Source organism: Pseudophryne corroboree, chromosome 3, assembly GCF_028390025.1.
Source record: "Pseudophryne corroboree isolate aPseCor3 chromosome 3, aPseCor3.hap2, whole genome shotgun sequence".
Taxonomy (NCBI): Eukaryota; Metazoa; Chordata; class Amphibia; order Anura; family Myobatrachidae; genus Pseudophryne; species Pseudophryne corroboree.
In genome coordinates, this window is record NC_086446.1 from 544763256 (window position 1) to 544788546 (window position 25291).

Sequence of the window (25291 nt, forward strand, 5' to 3'; positions counted from 1 at the left end):
TGAAAACCAGATTGAAGAGGATCAGTGATGGAGTTGTCAGAGAGATAGCTGAGAAACGGCTGTACACCAGCCTCTCAAGTAATTTGGAGGCAAATGGAAAAAGAAAGATGGGGCGGTAGCAAGTAGGTGAGGGTCAAGTTTTTTTTTAAGTTAAGAGCATGTTTGAATGGTAAGGGAAAGATGCGAGTGAAAGAGAGTGATAGGTGGAAGAGATGAGCATGTGGGAGTCGGCAGTGGGGGAGAGGGAGCAGAGGAGGCAGGGAAGGGAGGGGGTCCAGGTGGAGGGGGGAGAGGATAAGATGAGGGAGTGGGCTTCCTTGTCTGTGGTAGGGCAGAAGGAACACAAGGTGGGATGGCTGGAGGGAGGCGATGGTGGGAGTAGCGGGGCTAACGCGGGGAGACGGGAGGAGATTTCATGACAGATTGATTCAATTTTGGAGGAGAAGAAGGAGGCAAAGTCAGTGGCAGGGAGGGAGGATGGGAGGGGAGGAAGGGGGGGTTGAAGGAGAGTGTTGAAAGTATCAAAGAGGTGGCAGAGACTGGAGGATTGAGAAGAGACGAGTGATTGGAAAAAGGATTGCTTGGCGAGAGAGAGGGCTTAGCTGTAGGAAGAGAAAATAAACGTGAAATGGAAGAAGGATTACAGAGAGCGAGATTTCCTCCAGAGACGCTCGGCAGTGCATGAGCATTTTTGGAGGAAACGGGTCAGCTTGGAGGGCCAGGGTTTGGGTCTAGAATGGCGGAGGGGGACAGAGGAGATGGGGGCAATAGAATTGAGTGCGGAGGTGAGACTGGAGTTATAAGAGGAGGCTGTCTGGTTCATTGTCCTTCTGTTTTTCTCCTGTTTATCTCCAGTATATCTCCGTAATTCATTTTAATATTTCATCACACTTTACACTAACTTCATAGCCTACACTACACTGATTAAATAGAACATGCAGACCTTTGTAGAGGCCAGGTACATTGGCTTCTGTTTTGGAGACTCCGCTGCAGACTTTATTGAGGTCCCCCATCTCTCTGGGGGTATATCCATTATTTTGCTTTTGTCTGTATGATGTAGGTGAAGGAGGATACCTGGGAGACGAATCTGGATGCTCTGGAAGATGAGGACTGGCCTTCTATTTTGACCTCTACTAGACCTACTATGTCCTCAGTGAGATAACACCAAGGCAGGCTGCAGCCAACCTAGATTCTCTAGTCTGGAACAGTTGGCTGTCTACACTATCTAATTCAGATACTGTACCTTGAATATTAACTAGAACATTTTCAGGACACTTAGCTTAACATAAGAGAGAGAGAAAGAAAGAAAGAAAGAAAGAAAGAAAGAAAGAAAGAAAGAAAGAAAGAAAGAAAGAAAGAAAGAAAGAAAGAAAGAAAGAAAGAAAGAAAGAAAGAAAGAAAGAAAGGACTATGCATATAAAATAAAGAGGGTGGAGTTTGTAAGTTTAAGGTCTAGTAAAACTTCACCGTTCTTGTAAGTCCTGTTCTTAAGGCATATGGTAATAGACACAATTATATAGGACCAATGTGTTTAGGATAATGGTTTATTGATGTACTTGTAAGGCAGGCACATTGATGCTACAAATATAGGTTTTCACTACACAAGCTTATTATTAGGTTTAATCAAATTTACTCGATACATATCTTGGAAGCATTAAAGATCAAACAAATATAGCTATGATTAAAAGCCGTATTGCTGGAAATTTTCTTATAGCTGCGAACCTCCATATTTACTGTAGCACTGGCAATTAATGGGCAGAGACAATAGGAGGTCAAGCAAATGGTCGATCCACATCAAGATGATTTACTGGAAGTCATGTAGCCAGGTATCCCCCATCCACAGGGAGGCAGACCCCTGTGATCATGGAGCTCTTATCACTCAGCAGGAAGAGAATGCTGTTCACCACATCATCCACCACTGGAGAGAATCAAGACAGACAATATATTCAGAGATTAGATAATTTAGGAACAACGTCTAAATTAAAGAAAACAGTAAACTGGTCGTAGAAAGTTACTAAATAAGTGATAAGCAGAAGAAAATGGTTTGAGTTGTATATTAAGGAGGAATTATTATCAAAATTATATTATTTAAACATCAGATGCGTATAGTGGATTGCTATTTTATGTGGATAGAATATACAGTAAACATGGGCCAAATGTAATCACTGATCTTACTCATCAACTGGTTGGGATCTATGAGATATTGATCAGGACTGGAGAACAATTAGGGGCGATTCTCCAGAAAGTGAACATAAAGTCCCGTGCCTCACATGCTTTTAATTTTGTTTTCCTTTTAAACTGGTCTGCTAAGAAATTGTTGTTATGTGAAAACTTAATTGTTTAGTAGCAATGCCTTTGGAGAAGTATGTTGTTTGAATTTGTGTGCATCACGGAGAATCGTCCTTAGGTTGATTGGTGTCCAGGCTTTGTTTGGTTATCATCAAGTCATACTAATTGTTCCCTATTAGAACCAAACTGTCACAACTGAGGGTTTGAGCTGACGGGAGGAAGCCTCAGTTGTAGGGGCTGAGATGAAATTAAACTTAGGAGGTTTAATCAGACCCCTGGACATGTAAGTGCAGAATGATCACCCGAAGGTGTGACCATGACAACCAGTTTAAAATTCAAAATAAAAGTTTATTAACAGACTCCGTGTGATAACAAGCAGCATTCAAGGTTCAGCAAAGACAGTGGCAAATAACACAGTTCCTGGAACACATAACCATAGAAGGTATCTCAGAGCACTGGTAGGTTTAGAACAGATGTAAAAGTCCTTTGATGGAATCACCTTACCAGGCCTGGTTGTAGTAGTAGAAATAGCCAAGGAACATGCCAGGAGTTGTAACAGGTGAATCTGGTAACTTGAGTAAGCTGCTGTATCAGCTGGATGGAACCAGCCAGGTGGTAAGACACGGAGTGGATGCTGAGTGGAATCAGCCAGGTGATGAAACACAGGGTGGATGCTGAATGGAATCAGCCAGGTACTAAAGTCACGGAGTGGATGCTGGATGGAACCAGCCAGGTGATAAAACACAGAGTGGATGATGTGAGATGCTAGGGAGCGTAGAAACAGAATAGCTGATAAATGATTACCGGTGGTAGTGGATACTGCTGGGAAGATAGGATCCGCTGGATCAGCACCAGTGTTTAGTAGAAGCTGAAATCTGTTGAAAGTTGGCTGCTGGAAGCAGATAGTAGATAGCTGGAAAACTGGACAGCCACGGAGGACTGTAGAGTCAGGCTGCACCTGCAGGATGGAAAGCAGGTGCGGGTCTCTTTGTGGATGCTGGAGACAGGAACTGGAACCTGGGGAAACAAACCACAGGAGAGAGAGACTGGAACAAGGTATGACTTTCAAAGCACTGACATCTATCTGGCCCAGACACAGGATACTTATACCTGCTGCTATGCAGGCATTGGCTGGGCAATTATGCAGATTCCCAGGGATGGTGGATTGGAGGAATTGAAGCATGTGATCAAATCCAACATGGCTGCGCCCATGCTGGAACCTGGAGGGAAAACTGGTTTGAAATGAAATGTGCAAACATAGTGATAATGGCGGCGCCGGCTGCGGAGGACAGGAGACGCCAGATAATAGTTATATGCTGAGACACTTGGAGGGCAGCAGAGGCCGCGGCAGGCATGATACACGATTCTGAGAACCTGCAGCAATAACACAGTAACGGCGGCGGAGGCCGCGGAGGACGGGAGACGCCATGTTGGATTCAAACATGACGCCGCTGTGGTAGTGTCTCAGAATGACAGGAGAGATGTGCAGAGTGTTGACACAGATGAGATCCGGACTTGGAACGCTGGGCCAGTCTCAGAAGACACCTAAACGGCAGGTAATGGCGTCCAGATACCCGGATCGTGACACAACCGTTTTACAAGCTCAAAGTTATACAATATACTCACACATACACATATTAATACTCTGTCTTTAGTCACCTTAAGAGCTTCTACAAATATGACTAGATATATGACACAAGCCATAACACCTAAGTGGAATGTACTATCTATACTTGATGGTAATACCAGTGGCGTCACAAGCCGGGTACGGGAAGTTCAGCAGGAAGTGGATGACACCAAAGTGAGGGCTCTTCTGCAGTTATGGGAGCCGAGTGCTGCAGTGTGATTCTCCTGAAGTACTCGGCTCCTGTCACAGATAAATAGCCAGCACTACAAATATTCCAGTCTCCGGAGGTGGTTAACACGCTCTCCGGAGTGAAGAAGGGTCGGTGTACCCCTGTTGCGCAGAAAAGGAGCAGCTAAGAACTACAAATAAGTGCTATATAACTTGCTACCGAAATAAATTGATAGAAAAAAAGAAAAAGAGTAATTCTGCGCTCCACCGGTGGGTATACAATACAGGATGGTATTATGGATTACACTATTAATAATCACAAAACTATACTCCCCTGCTCAGGTAGCATTAATTCCATTCTTCAAACAAGAAATATACAGGGTTGATTTTTCATCAATGCTTCAATCCGAATAAGGGGTGGTCTTCAGGTTGCCTGCGGCCGTGCTCCCGGCGAGCACCATACCGGCACTGGTATCCCGACCGCTGGCATACCGACATCTTTTCTCCCTCTTGGGGGTCCTTGACCCTCTGGAGGGAGAATAGATAGCGTGGCGCAACTTAGCGCGCCACCGTGCTCGCAGCATGGCGAGCGCAGCAAGCCTGCAAGGGGCTCATTTGCACTCGCCCAGCTGTCAGCATGCCGGCGGTCAGGATTCCGGCACCGGTATGCTGGTCGCCGGGAACCCGACCGCCGGCAAACCATACTACACCCCTGAATAAGATGTTCTCTCAACTGAATACATACAAAAAAAACAAAGAATCACATATAGTGTGAGATCCGACAAAAAGTCCTTGCTGGATTGGTTATATTCGTATCCCGTAACCCAATATTTCTATGGGGTGATGGTTCCTTTAAATGTATTGTAGGGTCACCGCTTCGTGTTAAAGTTTAGACCTAGGTCCTCACTTTTTTTCTTACATAAAAACGTAAATGTATTCCGTTGAAAGAACATCTTATTCGGATTGAAGCATTGATGAAAAATCTACACTGTATATTTCTTGTTTGAAGAATGGAATTAATGCTACCTGAGCAGGGGAGTATTGTTTTGTAATTATTCATAGTGTAATCCATAATACTATCCTGTATTGTATATACCCACCAGTGGAGCACAGAATTACTCTTTTTCTTCTCTTCATGCCCTCTGGAGTGACAGATCAGAGATCCCGCTTGACCACACCCCCTTTTAATTAGGCCAAGCACCTACTTGGGCAGCCGCACGAAGGGCCATCCTAACAGCAGTGTAGGCCCCTGGGCACAGCAATGCACTGGGACCCACACCCATCCTCCAGCGGTAGGGGTGGGGGGTGCTATCAGCGGCAGCTTTGATGTCCCACGGGCGGTAGGGGCTGTTCTATCCTCCACTCAGCATGTAGGACCTGGAGCAGTAATTTCTGCTAATTACTCCTTTACTGTACAGATGGGCCTAAACTGTAGAAGGGGCATTGGGCTAAATGAAGAAGCCCTAGTACATGACTTCCAGGGTGGTAGGGGGTGTTTAATACGTAAGGGAGGGGTGGATAGTGGAGTGGGCTTAATATTTATCAATTTCCGATGTGAGGGCAGCTTGCTTGACTGCAGATATCTCAGTTCCTGAAAATGTATTTCTTAGCTTTGAATGGGATAAAAAGAACTAGAGAGTCCCACCTTTTAGGAGGTACTGGTGACTTGGGGATCAGAGTTCAGGAGCCAGAGCAATTCACCAATGAAAATCTAAAATTGCATACCAGTCGTATGGAGCTGGAGCAGGGACCAGCTGCTGGAAGGCTGATATCTCTTGTTCTGGGCATAGTATAGACGAGCTGCCAGTGTCCACCAAAAGGGGTGAGTCCCAGCTTTAGGATTATACCTCAGAAAAACTCTAAAACAAACAGAACCCGAGATATCAGGCTGGGAAGAGCAATTAACAGGCTTGGATGGGGACCATTGCTTTCAAGTCTGATATCTCCAGGTTCCCCTGGGCTGATTTTCAAAAATCTGGTACCCATGGAAAGAGGGCTCCCTCATCTATCAGCCTTTATACTCCTGGGGCCCTTGGGCAAGAGCCCATTGAGCCCACACGAAATGACGGCCCTGGCCGCATGGGGTAGTAATGCAGAGTGCGCAACGGGTGTCACCACATCCAGTGACGCCTCTGGGTAATACAAAAATAATAATAATATTCATAATTTTCTTTATATAGTACTATTTCTCCAACAGGACTCAAGGTAACCTCTTACTATTGCAAGCTGAGCCATGTGTGGGGAGAATTGGAGAACAAGCTGAGAGGGCAGGAGAGTTTTGTTATCAGAGATGTTAAGACAGTTTTAGTGGAGCAATCAAGTTTTGTGGCCATGTAAATAATACACACCTGCAAAGTGTCCCAGAGGAATCCGATTTCGCATTTCTGTAACAGCCTTATTAGACTGGCCATGAACGAAAGCCTCTCCCATTGCAGTCATTACTAATGTGGGGTTCACACAGTTTACACGAATCTGAAAAATAGATAACACCTCACTGTCTATCAGCTAACATTTCCTGTCTGTGGGGAAAGACTGCCTTCAAGTATAGTGACAGACATGCATTATACAGCTGGAATGTTATAGTCTTCCCCCTTCCTATCTTGCCACCTCTGTATGTTAGATACAACTTTGATAAGTATGAATCTGAGGCTTGGCCGCTTGGGTTTCACTTTATAATTCACTTGTTTTTGTTTTATGCAGTATGTTTTTACACGCTGTAAGTTAGTTATAGTACCTTATTGTTCTATAAAACCATTAAACTGAACATTACAATATACAACCAGTCCTTCCTCCACCACTAAATAAGCTTTTATCTAATATACAAACATAGCACAAATGGTCCACTGTCTAATGAACTATGGGCCCTACGTACTAACTTGCGGAGAACCATAGTGCTCCCTGTATGGAGCAGTGCCATATGATTATATACAATGCAGTTCTACTAAAAAAACAAAACAACTGTCATACTGCGGAGGGGAGAGAGTGGCATGAATATGAAAGCTCTTGCTCTGCCTCTCCTCCTTATGCCATGCAAGATGACTGAGAGGAGGTAAATATGATGGAAAGAGTGGAGATGCTCCTCTCTTCATTTGCCTTCATACAGAAGTTCCTATAGTTTTAAGAAAGTTTTTTTATATTTTAAAAAATAAATTATTACTTTATTGGTGTTCTGTAATTACCACCACACAGAAGGGTGTAATATGCAATAAGCATGCTGTAATCTCCCTCTTGTTTGGAAAGATACAAAAATCCTTGAAATGAAAAAACTTAACTGGGTGTACTTGATATATCCATCAAAACTGATTTCTGAAATTATGTCAATGCTATGATGCAGGGGAGAAATTATGGCACTCCAATTCAGAGCAAACTTCTACACATTATACATTGGAGTGGCTTTTATTTTACCTAATATCTTCAGGAACCTGTCTCTGTATACAGTAGGTGGGGATAAACTTATGAATCACTGCAAACATCTATTGTTGTCTTTGTGGTGATTTACAAACAATGGCCAGCCCTAACAAGGGTGAAACAGCCTCTACTGTATTTATCTGTGCTGGCTGACTTCAATAGCCTAATGATGTTATTTCCATCAAGTGGTGTCTCAGTGATGACCCTTGTTCCCAATAAACACATACATTGCATTCTCATTCATTTTGCTTAAGCTCACAAAATGTCTGCCTCTGCTTTGTGTAGACTTGCTCAGGCAGATAGTTCAATCATTTACTATCATACTTTGATTACCAGGTTCTATTGCTTTAGTGGTACCTATATAAAATAACTTCTACACAGCAAGCAATTTGTATTATCAATGTTAACAAAACGAGCATGCTACCCACTTATACTATTGGTCATTTTAGAAAAGAAAATAGCTGACTTCTAATCAACATGTTTTTCCTTCAGACTTTCACCTTGTTAGGTCCCAGTTCAAGAGCCATCGTCTTAGATATGATATCAAGAGCCCCTTTTGTGCCACCTATGTTAAAGAGAAGTGGTTAATATGTGAGGTATAGTTTCACTCAGTATTATGACAAAGTATGTCTAAATTTAAGTCACTTAATACAGGGACATTTGTGACATAAAAGTAGTGTGACAATTCTGGGGTAATTAGCTAGGTAGAGTGGTGCAGTGGTGCTTAATCAGGGTCCATGCACAGCTTTTCAGGTAAATAAATAATAGTAATGCTTTACTGGCAGCATAAATGAAACAGAAAATAACAAATAACCTAGTCCCCATTCAGGGCACTAACTCACTGCTTCACCCCTCACAAAGTCTCAGTCCTGTCTCTTACAGGTATGGCACCTTCTGGACTTCTCAAAGTCCTCATTGCCACTTGCAGGTTTAGACACCTCCTGGCCTACTCACATTTAAGGCCTGCCGGCCTGGCTTCTTCTCACCAACATAAGCACAGTCACAGAGATTTATGGTCTTCCCTGCCTTCTGAAGGTTTAGATTCTGGCCCCCATTTTTCTGGCACACTGGGCTCTTCGACTGCCACTGCAGCCTGACTGGCTTTTACAACTCCACCTGGGCTGCAGCAGCTTCATCTGGCTGCAACAGTCTCTTCCAGACTGATTCCACTCTGCAGCAGCCCTTAAGTGTGGTCACACCTGCCATTTACCTTCATACAGATACTGTACATATCCCTCTTACCAGCTCAAAAACCTTGGGTTAAGCGACATGGGATGAGGCATTCTCAAGTCCCTCTTCACTTCTCTCTTGAGGGCTATCCACCACATCCAAGATCATTATCCAGGCTCTTGTGATATCTGGTGGTGTAATTTTCCAAGTTCTGGAGTTTCCTTTTCTCCTAACTTTCTGGTACCCATTGAACTCTTTGCCTTCTATATTCAATACTTGAGTTTCATTCTTGGATATCATGTTAGGCATTTAGAATTTGAAGTAACTTTTTCCCGAAGTAACGTACTTCATCTTTACTGTTGTCAACTGCCTCAAAATCAAGCATGTTCTTTTCCTCTGAATCTTCTGGTTCAGACAAAGGACTTTTTCTTGAGCCTTTAAACACTGTATTGGCTATTGGAATATTTCATTGGTAACTCATCCTCTTTCAAAGAGCCACTGTCATCCTGACAGCCACCAACATCATAATCTTCAGACATTGGCTTTATGTCATCAATGGACATACTGGCACTGCCACTCTCAGTTTCTGGACTCCCTTTTTCACATAACATACTCAAATATTTATTCCATTGATCCATAAACATCTTCTCATGACTTTGATGGCTATCAGCCACTTCAATAATGCTTATATCTCTCGGATCACATGGCACAATCAGTATCTTATCCTGGAAAGCCATCAATATCTCTGTAGGCTTCTGTATATCTTGTACTTTTGCCTCTTGATACAAATGATCACTATCTGTATTTGTCAGTTCCATATCACCAACTTTAGACTTAGCTTTGTTATCTGGAACTGTAACCCTATAAGACTTCACTCCTTCAGATATAACGGGAAGGTGAATGTCACTGCAAGGTATCTCACCCACTTTTGCAACACAGCCTTTTAGGCAGTTTGTCAACATTTATACTTTGTTCCATTCTTGCACAATGGGATATTTAAGAGGATATTATCTTACATTGTTTACTCAATTCACTGTTAATCTGCTGTTCCTTATACAAGTCCTTTTGCATTTCTAGCATATCACTCTTCATGTCAGCTTTTTCAAGATTAATACATAGTAACTGCTGCTTGAAGTTTTGTTTTTCTGCCAGACTAGGTTCAGTAAAGAGTCTGACATTAGTTTAGGCCCAGAATCAAATTTTAGAGTGTTGTCCAACTTCCTTTCCTCTTCTACTATTCCCACTTCCGCATTGCACATTTTCTTAGTTGCAGAGACCTGCTCTTCCAGCTAGGTAATTTTTCCCATTGCACTTTCCAACTTGCTCTCAGTCTGCAGAAGACTGCATTCCACATCTTGAAATTGAACAAGTCTCACATTTTGTCTGGCTAATTCAGATTCTGCCACTTTTAATTTATACTAAAACTGCAGTTCTGGCATTCATTTCCACTTGGAGAATTATGCAACAGTTTCTGTGTACTTGACAAAAATTCTTATTCTCTTCTTGAAATTTTTCAACCACACCATGTCCATGGTTCATTTTGTTCTCCAAAGATTTACTTTGTTCTGCTGCTTTATAAAGACTTTCCTCCAGAAACACATTCCTTTCAGCCAGACACTCTGAATTTTGCTCTGGCTGTAGCCACGTTGGATTGAAGTGTCCGTATTTGCTCCTTAAAACTTGCATGCGTGGTCACAATTAAATAGTCTTTTGTCTTTTATCACCAGAGCTAAAGCTGCCATGTTTAGTTGTGTGCGCTCTGCGTCACTCTGATGTCCCTTTACACATTCTTTTAAACTTTCCTTTTCCTACTGAAGTTCCACACATTTCTGGCAGAATTCAACAATGTCTTGCTCTTGCTTTGCAAAAACCTCATTCTCATGTTCTTTTTCTAACAACCTTTTATTCTCTGCGAGAAGCACATCATTCTCATATTTTATTGTACATTGTAATGTTTCACCCACCTCAAGGTGTTCAGACATAACTGCCAATTTGGGGCCAGTCACTTAAGAGCTTTAAACTCAAACTCTGTTTTTTCTTCTTTTTTTTAATGAGGACAACTCACTGCAACTTTTCAACAACTTGCTCATGCAACTCTTTCTCTTTAGCTGACTTTCTCTTTTGTCACTTATTTGCTCATAATAATATGACAATATTTCATGCATAACTGTATTCATATGGTCACACTTTTCTGCACTGACATTTTCCTCATAATATTCACCTGCCAGACCCGGCATCATACCATACTGAAACTCACTGTTCGTTGTACTCTGGCTTGTAATCTTTAATGTCTTTTACTTTGTAACATATCTTTGCTGCACACTGCTTTGAAAAGAATTTCCAGATAGGAATTCAACAACTTTATATAACCTTCTGTCACCACACTTGCTGTGCTTCTAAACGGTTACTCTCTAGCTTGAGAATGAACACTTGTAATCATCAGGCTCCTTCTAGGAACATATTCCTTCTTATTACTTCCCATAATTATTGGAACACAGCATAAACACAGGACCGACTTTTTTTCCCACTGTATCACACTTTGCTTTCAAGAGTATTCTTAGCACAGCAAACATGTTTTTTATGAGGCATTTAAATTAACAGCATTTATCATAGCACTTTCTCTTTAACCGCCTTTTGCAAAAGGAATCTCCAGGTAACACCTGATGAGGCAGATTCAAAACATTTGAGTTTTCAACCATAGAAATACACTTTCTCATTAACCCCTTTCTCTGCTGCACCAACTTCACAAACGCTTGCTTTTGCTTGCTGAAATTCTTTATCACCTTTGTAAACACGTATTTACTTCTCCTCAAGGACAGGAAGCAGGGCCTTCCTACCTCTATGACTATCTGTTATTACCCAGTTTTGTTTTATCACTGTTGTTTCCAATTGAAAAGTGCAACAGAATTTGCTGTGCTCATAAGAAACTGTTAATAAATAATAAATAAATAAATATCCTTTAACACTTGTAATTCTACCCATTTGCACTTTGCATTACTTTTTTCACATATGCAGACAAATTTGTGTTTAAACAACACTTCCCTACAGGTGAGCCCCACTGACTTCCTGGCATACAGTCAAACCCTAATCAACATTCATCCTGCTCATTCTCACCAAGTAAGGAGAGTGTAATACTGTTATTTACATATCCATCCAGTTCTCAGCTGGTTAATCCTCTGCTACACTCCTCCTTACTATAGTACATTCACCATTCTGTCATCAACACCAAAGTCCCTGGTGTTCCAGTGGTCGGAATATGGCTCTCTTTGCCGAAGCCCGAGTTTGACTCCCGGTCAGGGATTGCTCCTTACCTTTATGTCTCACTGTTTCCCTCAGACCAGCCAATTCTACACACAGTCCTCCAGTTACCTGCACAGAATTCACATAGACTCTGGGTTCACAAAACATACAGTCATGACCGTTGGAACTGGCCTCATGGACCCATCCGAAAGTGTTTGTCTGACGCGAGACCTCCTAAGCAATATTGCAGGATGTCTGGAGGGTCTGGAGTCGTAGCAATTGGCCCAGTGTCCGCAGCAGAACTCCTTCTCCAGATGTTCTCGGACTCTCTGTACTCAGACTCTTGACCAACTGCGGATTCTCTATCAGATGTTAATACAGCTACAATAACTCTTGACTAGTATTCTTATTGTGATGTCTGAACTCCTCAGGAATACCACCGACTTAGTTGAGCATGATTTGTCACATCCAGTTACTAAAGTCTCCTCTGTGCAAAGAAAAGTTGTACATCAGAGCTATCCACGGCACAAGCTCTCTGAAGATGAACACCAATGGCGTAGTAAGCTATACCTCTGTCTTTACTGTGGAAATTCTGGTCATTTCATTAAGTATTGCAGTCTTTGCAAGCCAGGAAATTGTAACAAATCTCAGTAGCCGATCCTGTTACTGCTGACGAGGGTGTCAAGAAGACTCCTGAAAAAGAGACTCAAATTTATGACTTGGGCCCTGTGATTAAAATACCCTATTCCAAGATGAGTGTCCAGAAAAGAATGTTCAAGCCACTTAAGGTCACAGAGGGGTCTGTTTCCGCAGCCCAAGGGGGGGGGGGGGGGGGGGGGTCCAATCCTGCAGTCTCTGAAGAGGCATCTGATCTGCCAATCCCAGGAAGGGTATCTGATGTTCAGGCTCCAAAAGGGGCACCTGAGTCTTCTACTAAAGAAGAAGTGTCTAATCTGTTAACCCCAGAAGGGAAGCTGGATTTGCCAACCCTAAGTAAGTTGTCTGACTTGCTAACCCCAGGAGGGGGTTTCAGCCCCAAGGGAGGTATGTAAAGCCAAGTTCCCAGAAGGAATTCTTAAAGCAACAAGTGCAGACACGAACTCTTGCACACCTCCTTCCAAGAGTGATACCACGGTGGCAACCAAAATGGTCCGGGCCCAGGATGGACCACCTGAACGTTCTGATTCAGTTCCTGCCAGTGCAAGATCATCCAGACTCAATCTGGATCCGTCCATTTGTCCGGTTCAGATCCTTTCTGTTCCGGCCGTTTCAAGTATCTCTGAACTCAATCTGGTTCCATCAGTAGGTCCAAAGACTCTGCAGGTCCCAGCCAGTTCAAGTTCATCCAGACCCAATCTGGTCCTGTCCATCTGTCTGGTTCACTCTTCTTCAGTTCCATCAGAATCCAAAACCTCAGAACCCAATCTGGTTCCATCCGTAGGTCCAAAAATTCTCCTGGTCTCAGACGGTTAAAGTTCTTCCGGACTCAATCTGGTCCTGTCCATATGTCCGGTTCAGTCTCCTTCGGTTGCAGCCAAATCCAAAATCTAAGGAGCCAATCCAGTTCCATCTGTAGGTCAAAAAACTTCAGTATTAGCCGGTTCAAGCTCATCCAGACTCAATCTGGTTCCATCCATTTGTCTGTATCAGCCAATCCAAGTGTCAGTATCAGCCAATCCAAGTACCTTTGGATCCAATCCAGTCCTACCTGTTCATCTGAAGACTCCGCCAGTTCCAGTCAGTTCAAGCTCATCCGGACTCACACCGGTTCCACCCGTTGATCTGAGTAAAGAACTTATATCAGTCTGCCCCAGTAAAGGACTTCTATCACCTAGTTCTGAAAATAGACTTCAGTCTGCCCCTGTTTCTGTTTCCTCATCCACAGCCTCTGCAGATAACACTAGTACCTCTACTCATCAATGTCAGGATAATTCTGCTGTAGCATTTAAAGTCAAGGGAAGTATCAAGGCTATTAACCTAAAGTCAGAATGTGCACATCAGTCTAAGGTTACTTCAATGGCATCTGTTCCTTTGAGTCCAATTCCATCCTCTGAGATATTTTTACAGTCAGCCATAGACCCACTCATTGAGAGATTGAGGGCTCCTCTGCAGTATCTCTGCTTGAACAAGACAAGGACATCAAAGACTTTCAAGTTCTTAGGCCCTCATTCCGAGTTGATTGCTTGCTAGCTACTTTTTGCAGCCGTGCAAACGTATAGTTGCCGCCCACGGGGGAGTGTATTTTTATTTAGCAAGTGTGCGAACGCATGTGCAGCTGAGCGGGACGAACACATTTTTTTGCAGTCTCTGAGTAGGTCTGAACTTACTCAGCCCTTGCGATCACTTCAGCCTGTCTGGTCCGGGAATTTACGTCAGACACCCGGCCCTGCAAACGCCTAGACATGCCTGCGTTTTCCCTACCACTCCCAGAAAACGGTCAGTTGACACCCATAAACGCCCTCTTTCTGTCAATCTCCTTGCGATGGGTTGTCCAAATGGATTTGTCACTAGAAGCAATGCACAGCAACGATGCGGTTTGTACCCGTACGATGCGCGTGCGCATTGCGGTGCATACGCATGAGCAGTAGTAACCTGATCGCTGAGCTGCGAAAATCGGCAGCGTGCGATCAACTCGGAATGACCCCCTTAAGACGTTTGACTTGAACCTTGCATATACTTCATTGTCTTCTAGTGAAGATTCTAATAGCACTAGTTCTCCAGTCTCATCTTCCACTCAGTCTTCAGAACATTCGTCTGATGCTCCATTTTTTGACCCATCACTTTCTGAGCAAGATACTACCTTGATGAACCAATACATTAGAAATTGGAGAACATTTAAAACAATTCAAATACAGCCTGTTGATTTAAGAATTGGCTATGTTACTGTTGACTCCACCCCAAGGTCCCCGTGTTGTTCTAAATTTGTTAATGCACAGTGCGACATGGATACTCTTAAAGAAGATTGGTATCTACCCTTAGAATTGGAGCCGGATTCTGACAATGATCCAGTTTATGATTACACTCCCTTCTTAGGAGGACTATGTTCTTGGGTAAAGTCTTCTCTCAGGAATCATCATTGAGATCTACGGGTTTCCGGAAAAGAGGTTAATCAAATCTTCGGGGATCTACAGTTTCAAAAACCATGCCTCTGTATTCCTCAGTTCCAAGAAAAGATTCTTACGCTGTTATCCCAATGGACTTTCTAGAGGAAGAAAATTGGACTGACAGTGACCGTGAATGGTTACCTGTACTGAGGACAAGGGTCTTGATTCTGAAGATGAAAATTGGGAAGACTTCTGAGAAGTACAGTTTGGGATTGTCAATGCGTTTTTCTGGATTCTATTGCTCCAGCTATCCGTATGAGAACTGTTCAAGATTTCCCAAGATTCAATATGGGTGTCCAGAGTCCACCCATGAGGAGGGGGGTACTGTCATGGTCCTGACTGCACTTCCCATGTTCTGTGGCTTACCCCAGCATATCCTGTAACCTGCATCTGCTTCAGCTCAGCATGCAAACTGCAATCTGTTACTTACTCTTGATTAACAACCTGAGTAGGAATTCCTCCATGAGTAATCAGCAGGATCCTGTGCGCAGCATTTGATTCTCCACTTTGCTCAGCTTTCTGGTGTTTGGGCTTAAAATCCAGCATCCTCAGTTTATTTTAAGATGTTTAGGCTTTAGTGTTTTCCCAGCCTGCTAGGCCTCAATTCACATCAGAGTCTAACCTGGAGTACTGATGTGCCAGGGTCTGATAACCTGACCATGAGCTATCCAATCCTGTGCCAGCCTGAGACTCCCTGAATCACCTCACTCTATTCACCAATCACTAAAAGGTATAACACAGCTCAGTGTGGGCCTAGTAGCTGAGCTCCCTATAGGTTACACTTATTACCTTAGTACCTGCAGGCCTCTGTTCTTTTGCTCTCCAGTCTAGTTCCAGTCTGGTTGCTCTCACGTCTGGGTCCAGTCCAGTTGCTCTTAAGTCCAGTTTCAGTCCGGTTGCTCTCAAGTCTGGTTTCAGTCTGGTTGCTCTTAAGTCTAGCAGCTAGTCCGGGTTCTCTCAAGTCCGGTTCCTGTCCGATTGCTCTCTAGTCCGGTTCCAGTCCAGTTACTCTTTAGTCCAGTTTCAGTCCGGTTGCTCTCAAGTCTGGTTCCAGTCTGGTTGCTCTTAAGTTTAGTAGCCAGTCCGGGTTCTCTCAAGTCCAGTTCCAGTCCGGTCGTACTCTAGTCCGGTTCCAGTCCGGTTACTCTTTAGTCCGGTTCCAGTCTGGTTGCTCACAAGTCTGGTTCAGGTCCGGCTCATTTTATCCTCAGCCGGTAGCCAGTCTGGTCCAGCTTATCCTCAGCCAGAAGCCAGTCTGGTCCAGCAGCGTATCTCCAGCTCAACCCTGTTCTTCATTAGTTTCAGTCGAACACTGATCAACATTGATCCTGCTCATTCTCACCAATAAAGCAGAGTGTAAAACTGTTATCTACAATATCCATCCAGTTCTCAGCTGGTTAATCCTCTGCTACACACCTCCCTACTACAATACATTCATCATCCTGTCATCAACACCAAAGTCCCTGGTGTTCCAGTGGTCAGGATATGGCTCCCTTTGCCGAGGCCTGGGTTTGACTCCTAGTCAGGGATTGCTCCTTACCTTTACGTCTCACGGTTTCCTCAGACCAGCCAATTCTACACATAGTCCTCCAGTTTCCCGCACAGACTTCACAGACTCTGGGTCCACAAAAAAAACAGTCATGACACACAGGCAGTCACTTCACTTAGCTGCAACAGTATCTTCCAGACTGATTCCACTCTGCAGCAGCCCTAAGGTGCCTTTTCTTCCGTGTGGGCAGATCCCTCCAGTCCCACACAGAATCCATGGATTGCTATTGACATTTACCATCGTACTGCCAGAGTAAAAATGGTGAATAACAACTACATTTTTATACTAAACCTAGATGAATTCCCAGTATAAAGGTAATAATCCCTTAACAACTTGCCTGGCGTGGTCACATCAGATGTGACCATTCCTGCTGGGCTTTCCCTGACACGGTCTCAGCTGATGTAACCGTATCAGAGGAGTATCAGATTAGCTGTTGGAAGCTAATCTGTTAGTAACTGCCAGACTGAGCCCACCTTGGCAACCCCTCGGTTGCTGCGGCAACCTCTCCTCAGCAGCCTCCTGGTGGCCAGGCTTTAGAAGGGGGTGATCCTAAAATGATTGTCCACCTACCTCTGCAGGAAAAGTCTTCTTGCAGCAAGGGCTCAGGGTGACCAGGGAAGCTGTGGCTTCCTTTCTCTTCCCCGGCTACACTTACTTAGGATCTTTTAACACGAACATGTTTACAGTATATTGGTGTTTGATTTACCTTGCCTGCTTCTATATGTTATACTACATCTACTTTATCCTGACACCCTTCATAAGTCTTTGGACACTGGAGTGTATGTGTGGGTGTGTGTGTGTGTGTGTGTGTGTGTGTGTGTGTGTGTGTGTGTGTGTGTGTGTGTGTGTGTGTGTGTGTGTGTGTATAAATATATATATATATATATATACATACACACACACACACACACACACACACACACACACACATAACACCTGGCAACACGCAGGAGACCCTTGACAATGTGCATGAAACCCCTGGCAACATGCATGAAACCCCTGGCAATGAGCATGGAACCCAGAGCATGAAACCCCTGACATTACGGTTGGTCACATTATGTGTAATAGGCATTACGGTGTGTGGCATATTGCGTAATGGGCATTACGTGTGTGGCATATTGTGTAATAGACATTACGGTGTGTGGCATATAGTCTTTTCCTGCAAGGCCATGCCCCTTGCAGCAAAGCCACGCCCCTTACAGTGAGGCTACACCCTTTCCCCCCAAATTCTTTATTCTTGCAAAGGTCCTCCCATTGTAGCTTCTCCCACATTACCCACAGCTCCGCCCACAACTGCCCACTCACGGGAGTTCCTGAACCTATTTTTCGACAAAAATAGCACTCTATATATATATCTATCTATCTATCTATCTATCTATCTATCTATCTATCTATCTATCTATGTTCCCAAATCGGCTGTCACTCTGTGGTAATGTACAACTGGCCCCGGTGCCCTAGTCCAAGGTAATGCAGCACTCCAAAAACGGATCAATTAAAGGCACTCAGGAGGCGAAACAGTATAAACAAAGCTGGTGTATTAAAGTCGACGTTTCGGAGCTGACGCTCCTTTATCAAGACATACAAACGTAGACAATCCACTTACCACCATTAAATACCCTCCTTGTGTAGTCCTGCCGCCTCACACTCCCGCATCGCGTCTCACAGCCGGAAGTCCTGTCACATGCCGCACTTCCTGGTCGTGGCTCTCCCTGGATGTCATAGCAACCCAGCAGTTTGCGTTCTACCAGTGAAGGCGCATGATACAGTGTCCATCGCTGTGGCGTTGCAGGGGGGGGGGGGGAAGAGACAAGACTCACAGTTATATATACATCGTGAATATATGTGCATACAATTACAAAGACATATGCAGAGCATGCTGCAGCAGGAGGATTAGCTGCTACAGCTTCGGCCAGCCAGACTTCCTTAGGTAAGTGTCTGGAAAGAGAGTGAGTGTATGTGTGTATATACAGTGTCTGTGTATACTGTATATATGTGTGACTGTGTATGTGTGTAATGTATGTACAGTATGTATGTGTGTTTGTGTGTATATATATGTGTGTGTGTGTGTGTGTGTGTGTGTGTGTGTGTGTGTGTGTGTGTGTGTGTGTGTGTGAATGTTGTGTGTATGTGTGACTGTGGCATAATGTGTGTAAGCGTCACTGGTACAGGGGGCGTTACGTGTGTAAGCAGCACTGGTACCCCAGGGGGCATTACGTGTGTAAGCGGCACTGGTACAGGGGGCGTTACGTGTGTAAGTGGCACTGGTACAGGGAACGTTACGTGTGTAAACGTCACTGGTACAGGGGGTGTTACGTGGCTAAGCGGCACTGGTACAAACGGCGTTACGTGTCTAAGCGGCACTGGTACAGAGGCCGTTACGTATCTAAGTGTCACTGCTACAGGGGGCGTTATGTGTGTAAGCATCACTGGTACAGGGGGCGCTATGTGTTTAAGTGTCACTGGTACAGGGGTGCGTTACGTGTGTAAGCGTCACTGGTACAGGGGGGCGTTACATGTGTAAGCATTACTGGTACAGGGGGGCGGTACGTGTGTAAGCGTCACTGGTACAGGGGGCGTTACGTGTGTAAGCGTCACTGGTACAGGGGGCGTTACGTGTATGTCACTGGTACAGGGGGCGTTACGTGTGTAAGCGTCACTGGTACAGGGGGGCGTTACATGTGTAAGCATTACTGGTACAGGGGGGCGGTACGTGTGTAAGCGTCACTGGTACAGGGGGCGTTACGTGTGTAAGCGTCACTGGTACAGGGGGCGTTACGTGTATGTCACTGGTACAGGAGGAGTTACGTGTGTAAGCGATGATTCAGGGGGCGTTACATGTGTAAGCGTCTCTGGTACAGGGGGCGTTACATGTGTAAGTGTCTCTACTACAGGGGGTTTTATGTGCGGTGTCCTTTTGTAAAGTATGCGAGGGTGCAAATTTATAGTTTGCAGGAGGGTGCCGAACACCCTAGCACCGGCCCTGACTGCACACCCACTGCACTGCACAGCACTGTCACCTTTTACATTGATTCTGCGTCCATACATTACCCTCCACGATATCACCCACTCTATCCATTACATTAGCCATCTTAGGGCTTCCAGGGCGGCAGCCCAGGTGCTGTGTTGCGGAGTCAGGGCCTCTGGGGATCTGGGTACGGCTGTGGCGGGGAGGTACTTCTGTGATATCATGCGCAGAGGAGGCTCCGGGACTCAGAGAGTATGCAACGCAGGGAGGGCTATGAAAGCCTTCTGCTGCAACGCTTTCATACACATCTATGCCGGTGGTCGCAGCAGCCTTTATTCCACCTGCGCTGCGGCTAGGGAGTGGGGATTGTTGATGCCGGAGGGGGCAGGCAGACTGGCAGCAGGACATAGGATGCTGCAGTAACAGTTTTTTTTTCTCCCTATCTACAGCGCAGAGACTTGCTGCAGATGCAGTGGCATACCCTCCAGCTGTACCTTTTAGGCAGGTACAGTACCTTTTTTTTTTATGGTCTGTACCAATTTTTGACTCTCCAAATTTCCAGTGAAAGTATAGGAAAAGGGGCGTGGCCACACCGCTGGACCCGTGGCTACGCCTCCTTTTGGAATTTGTAGCAATGTTTATGTGTAAATTGTTGGAGGGTATGTTGCTGCAGATGCAGTGGGCCTATTTTGGGGTGTGGGGCTGGAGCTGCAGCTCCATCAGCCCCATTGTTAATCCTGCTCTGGGAAAACACAGCAGCCAAAGGGCAGAGCCTCCGATTGGATGTAACCTGTGTGGGAGGGCGTTCCTCGTCCAATCAGCTGTGGACTAGGTGTGATAGACCTGCTGCTAACCCAATGAGAGCTCCTAGCCACGTCCAGCGTTAGAGACACAGGCAGAGTCACAGTTCTGGGCGATTATATAGGAGATATATATATATATATATATATATATATATATAAAATATAAATAGTGATAGCTATTTAACCCTTATTCGGTATCATTTTACCAACGAATCTGCATATTTGTATAGTGTGTCAGGCTTAAAGGGCTCTTATTTACATTGGCCCTCATTCCGAGTTGTTCGCTCGCAAGCGGATTTTAGCAGATTTGCTCATGCTAAGCCGCCGCCTACTGGGAGTGAATCTTAGCATCTTAAAATTGCGAACGATGTATTCGCAATATTGCGATTACACACCTCGTAGCAGTTTCTGAGTAGCTCCAGACTTACTCGGCATCTGCGATCAGTTCAGTGCTTGTCGTTCCTGGTTTGACGTCACAAACACACCCAGCGTTCGCCCAGACACTCCTCCGTTTCTCCAGCCACTCCTGCGTTTTTTCCGGAAACGGTAGCGTTTTTTCCCACACGCCCATAAAACGGCCTGTTTCCGCCCAGTAACACCCATTTCCTGTCAATCACATTACGATCTCCAGAACGATGAAAAAGCCGTGAGTAAAATTCCTAACTGCATAGCAAATTTACTTGGCGCAGTCGCAGTGCGAACATTGCGCATGCGCATTAAGCGGAAAATCGCTGCGATGCGAAGATTTTTACCGAGCGAACAACTCGGAATGAGGGCCATAATCTGATAAAAAAAGAAACAATTCTGAGCTAGAAGAAGAAGCAGAAGAAGAAGAAGAAGAAGAAGAAGAAGAAGAAATTACTACTTCAGATTTTTTATGCAAATAATACAAGGTTAAAAGATTAGAAGGCTGTGATCCAAGACAATTAATTCACTTTACTAAAAAATCAAAATGCAATAATTACACCACATAATAAGGGGATTATTTTACATTCTTATTTAAACAGCCAAATTTCCTGATGGATCTAATATGTACAATATCATACAAAAAAATCATTCTGATTTTTCCATTTTGCTATAGTATATACAGTATTAGTAAAAATGCTTGGGGTACAAGGTTAAACTCAGTGGACTTCCTTCCTGAATAAGTAGATTCCAGTTTTATGCTTACAGTAGACAGCGTGATCTGCTATTGCTGCCTGGGATGCCTGACTGGACACATTGACAATAGCACCAGGCACTCCCCGTTCAATCATCTGACGGACGACAATCTGATGGGAGAGATAAGGAGACCGTTTACTATGAAGATGTGTAAGTCTTGCTATTGTGCTGTATTATGTATGGCTTACCTGTGATACCAAAATTGCAGCTCTAGCATTCACTGCAAAGCTCCTAAAAATGATAGTATGATGATATAGAATTAATAATGCGCAGATAAGACATTTTCTGACTTAAAGAAATTGCATGTGAAAAGAAATTAGTTTCAAATGCGAGTTTGGTAATTGGTATATGGGGCCTAATTCAGACCTGATCACTCCTCTGCAATTTTGCAGAGGTTTGCTACCTAGACAGAGTGAAAATCTGCTCCATGCAAGTATGCGTATGTCGTGCGCAAAGTTTGCAAACGCAGGCCAGCTGCAAATCCGTTTGCAACTCACTCACCATAGAATTATTTTTCCAGTCTGTGCATAGCCCAGGACTTATCCTACAGTGCGATACAAACAGGCTGATCGTGCCGTAGCTGACATCACACACCCTCCCTGAAAACGCTTGGGAACGCTTGCTTTTTTCCTAACACTCCCAGAAAATGGACAGTTAGCACCCCCCAGACGTCCGCTTTCTGTCAATCAGCCTCAAAAAAGACCTTGATTTCTTGCACAGTTTGGCCTCACACGTGCACATTACAATCCGTATGCATGCGCAGTCGTTCGATAATCGGCCACCTTGTGATTTAACACTACAGTGATCGGGTCTGAATTAGGACCATGATGTAGATGGGATGTAGTTATGTTCCCGGCGGTTAGCATACCGCAGCTGGGATCCCGGCTGCCAGAATGCCGGCAGGGGGCAAAGGGCTATTCCCACTCGTGGGTGTCCACGACACCCATAGAGTGGGAATAGAACCTGTGGTGAGTGCAGCGAGCTGGCAAGGGACTTAGTTGCACTCGCCCCCCCTAGATCATATACCCAGTGCCGTAACTAGGCATTTTAGCGCTGTGTGCAAGAAACGACATTGGTGCCCCCCCCCCATGTAAGATAGGGGCAGTGCGCGTGAAAAATATATAGGGGCGTGGCTTCATGGGGAAGGGGCGTGGCCACAAAATAATAGCAATTCATACTACGGTGCACAGTAGTCTACATTATTCAAATTACGCTGCACAGTAGCGCCACTACACCAGGTAGAGCCCCTTTTATACATTACAGCAGACAGCGTCCCCCTTTTTACACATTACAGCAGACAGTCTCCCTTTTAACACATTGCGGCAGCCAGTCCCCCTTTTTACACATTGCGGCAGACAGCGTCCCCTTTTTTATACATTACAGCAGACAGCGTCCCCTTTTTTAACATTACGGCAGACAGCGTCCCCTTTTTACACATTACAGCAGACAGCGTCCCCGTTTTTACACATTACGGCAGACGGTGTCCCCCTTTATACACATTGCGGCAGCCAGTCCCCCTTTTTACACATTGCCGCAGCCAGTCCCCCTTTTTACACATTGCGGCAGCCAGTCCCCATTTTTACACATTGCGGCAGCCATTCCCCCTTTTTACACATTGCGGCAGCCAGGCCCCCTTTTAACACATTGCGGCAGCCAGGCCCCCTTTTTACACATTGCGGCAGCCAGTCTCCCTTTTTACACATTGCGGCAGCCAGGCCCCCTTTTTACACATTATGGCAGACGGCGTCCCCCTGAGAGAGAGAGAGAGAAAGAGAGATACATACTTACCATCTCCCCGCTGACAGGCTCCTCGTGCAGCTCCCTCGGTGCAGGCAGGTGAGAAGGAGGAGGAGGGAGGGGGACTGGAGCCGCGCTGCTGCAGCATTGGTAGTAAGCGCCGCTGCAGCATCCCGCTCTCCTTCCGTATTGGCTGCACGGCACTGCTGTGGATGCTGGGATGGAGGAACAGCATCCCAGCATCCACAGCAGCGCCGGGCAGCCAATATGGAAGGAGAGGGGGATGCTGCAGCGGCGCTTACTACCAATGAAATAGCGCTGCTGCGGCTCCAGTCCCCCTCCCTCCTCCTCCTTCTCACCTGCCCGGTGCTGTAGCTCTCCTCCACAGCGCGGCGGCGGCGCACGGCGCAGACTTCAGAGGCATGTAATGAGTCAATTTGACTCATTACATGCCGCTGGCCGTGCGCCCTCAGGGCAACTGCGCTGTGTGCCAAGCCCACTTGGCACACACGTAGTTACAGCCCTGCATATACCCAATGCATTTAAACAGTAAGAATAATGATAGGGCCTCCATGTCCACCTCTGACATGTGGACGTTTACAATGGCGACACTGACAGTGTGAATATGTCAATATTATGCATGTGGACAGTACTATCTAGGTAACTCAAACCCAGCCTAACACTAATCCTGATATGTTCTTGATGTACAAGTGCATAATGTTGACTTTTTGTTAATGCTGACATTTTGAATTATGAACAAAGTTGTCGACATTTAAAATCATTCGATATACAGTGTCGACATTCTGAATGATGACAATGACTGCATACCTCATGTGAGAGTAATGAAAAAGTTGCAATATTTTTGCAGAAATGTATTTTGCATTACTATCTGGAGGATGTCATTATTATTAGAACTTTAAACAAATTCTAAAAATATCTTTTTTTAGATTTAGACTACTCCTGTACTGGTATAAATTAGCGCAAGTACCTGTCAAATGCTTCCTTTGTAATTTCAAGGAAAGGGTCTGCTAAAGCAATTCCTGCATCGTTCACCAAAAGGTCTATGGGACCCACCGATTTGAGGGCAGCCTCTGTCGCTGACCAGTCACCCAGGTCTACACACACTGTCTCTACTCCAGGGCACTGTAGGAAGGAAAATAAATATCTCCGGCTCAGACAGTTATTTAGTCATATGGGGCGAATGTAATAGGGTGGGAGAGTCAGAAAGTGAGAGATTTTGGGAGAATTCTCCTGTTTTTTTTTTTTTTTAAGTGGCAATCATTCACATGGCAAAATCAACCTTTTCTGAGATTACAAATCTTCGTTGAGAGTATATTTAACATATCATTTTGAATTATACCCCTGATGAAGTCCCGAGGGGACGAAACACGTAGGGTTGTTCTCGGATCAATTGTATAATTACCTGTATCTTCAAAAGCGGATTTCACCTATAGAGCTCACACCCGCAAGGGTGAGGTGATAGCCTAACAATGCACCCTTTTGAAATAAGACAGGTTATAATGTTACTATGTATGTAAAATAACATGCATTATTTGTATAATGTTTTAAAAAACACATTTTAATTCTTCTGTTTTTATACCAGGAATAAATTTTCAGGTATCCAATGTGATGTTAGTTTCCTAATTACTTTATTATATTGTAACATTGAATTACCATTTGCAAAAGGTATATTGATCACTAATACTGACAAAACAATATATTAGTGCATCTAATGTATCTATTTCATCTATTTGTTAACTTTGCCTCCATCAGCAGGGGGTTACCTAAAAGGTGCAGCTTAAAACCTGACGTTAGCGTGGCTAAAAGGGAGTCTCCTTGTTTATATATATATATATATATATATATATATATATACAGTATATATATATACAGTGTATATATATATATATATATATATATACACACACAGTATATATATATATATATATATATATATTATTCTCACCAAAATAGGCACTCACCAGGGTCTTTGCAGCAAAATGCATTGAAGGTTTATTTACAAAGTGGAAGCCATTACAGCAGTCAACGTTTTGGTCACGGACAGTGACC

General features: G+C 44.4%; 1 protein-coding gene across 1 annotated transcript in view; it reads right to left on the reverse strand.

Moving 5' to 3' along the window:
* Nucleotides 1-1528: 1528 nt before the first annotated feature.
* Nucleotides 1529-25291, reverse strand: part of LOC135058004 (L-xylulose reductase-like) — a 105030-nt gene continuing 81267 nt past the window's right edge. Inside the window, exons 3-8 of the mRNA XM_063963670.1 lie at nucleotides 24210-24364; nucleotides 21673-21715; nucleotides 21495-21594; nucleotides 7993-8057; nucleotides 6433-6556; nucleotides 1529-1918 (exon numbers count right to left, since the gene is read on the reverse strand). Of these exons, the coding sequence (XP_063819740.1) occupies nucleotides 1815-1918; nucleotides 6433-6556; nucleotides 7993-8057; nucleotides 21495-21594; nucleotides 21673-21715; nucleotides 24210-24364 (591 nt within the window). The 3' untranslated portion in view covers nucleotides 1529-1814. The remainder of the gene's footprint in view (nucleotides 1919-6432; nucleotides 6557-7992; nucleotides 8058-21494; nucleotides 21595-21672; nucleotides 21716-24209; nucleotides 24365-25291) is intronic.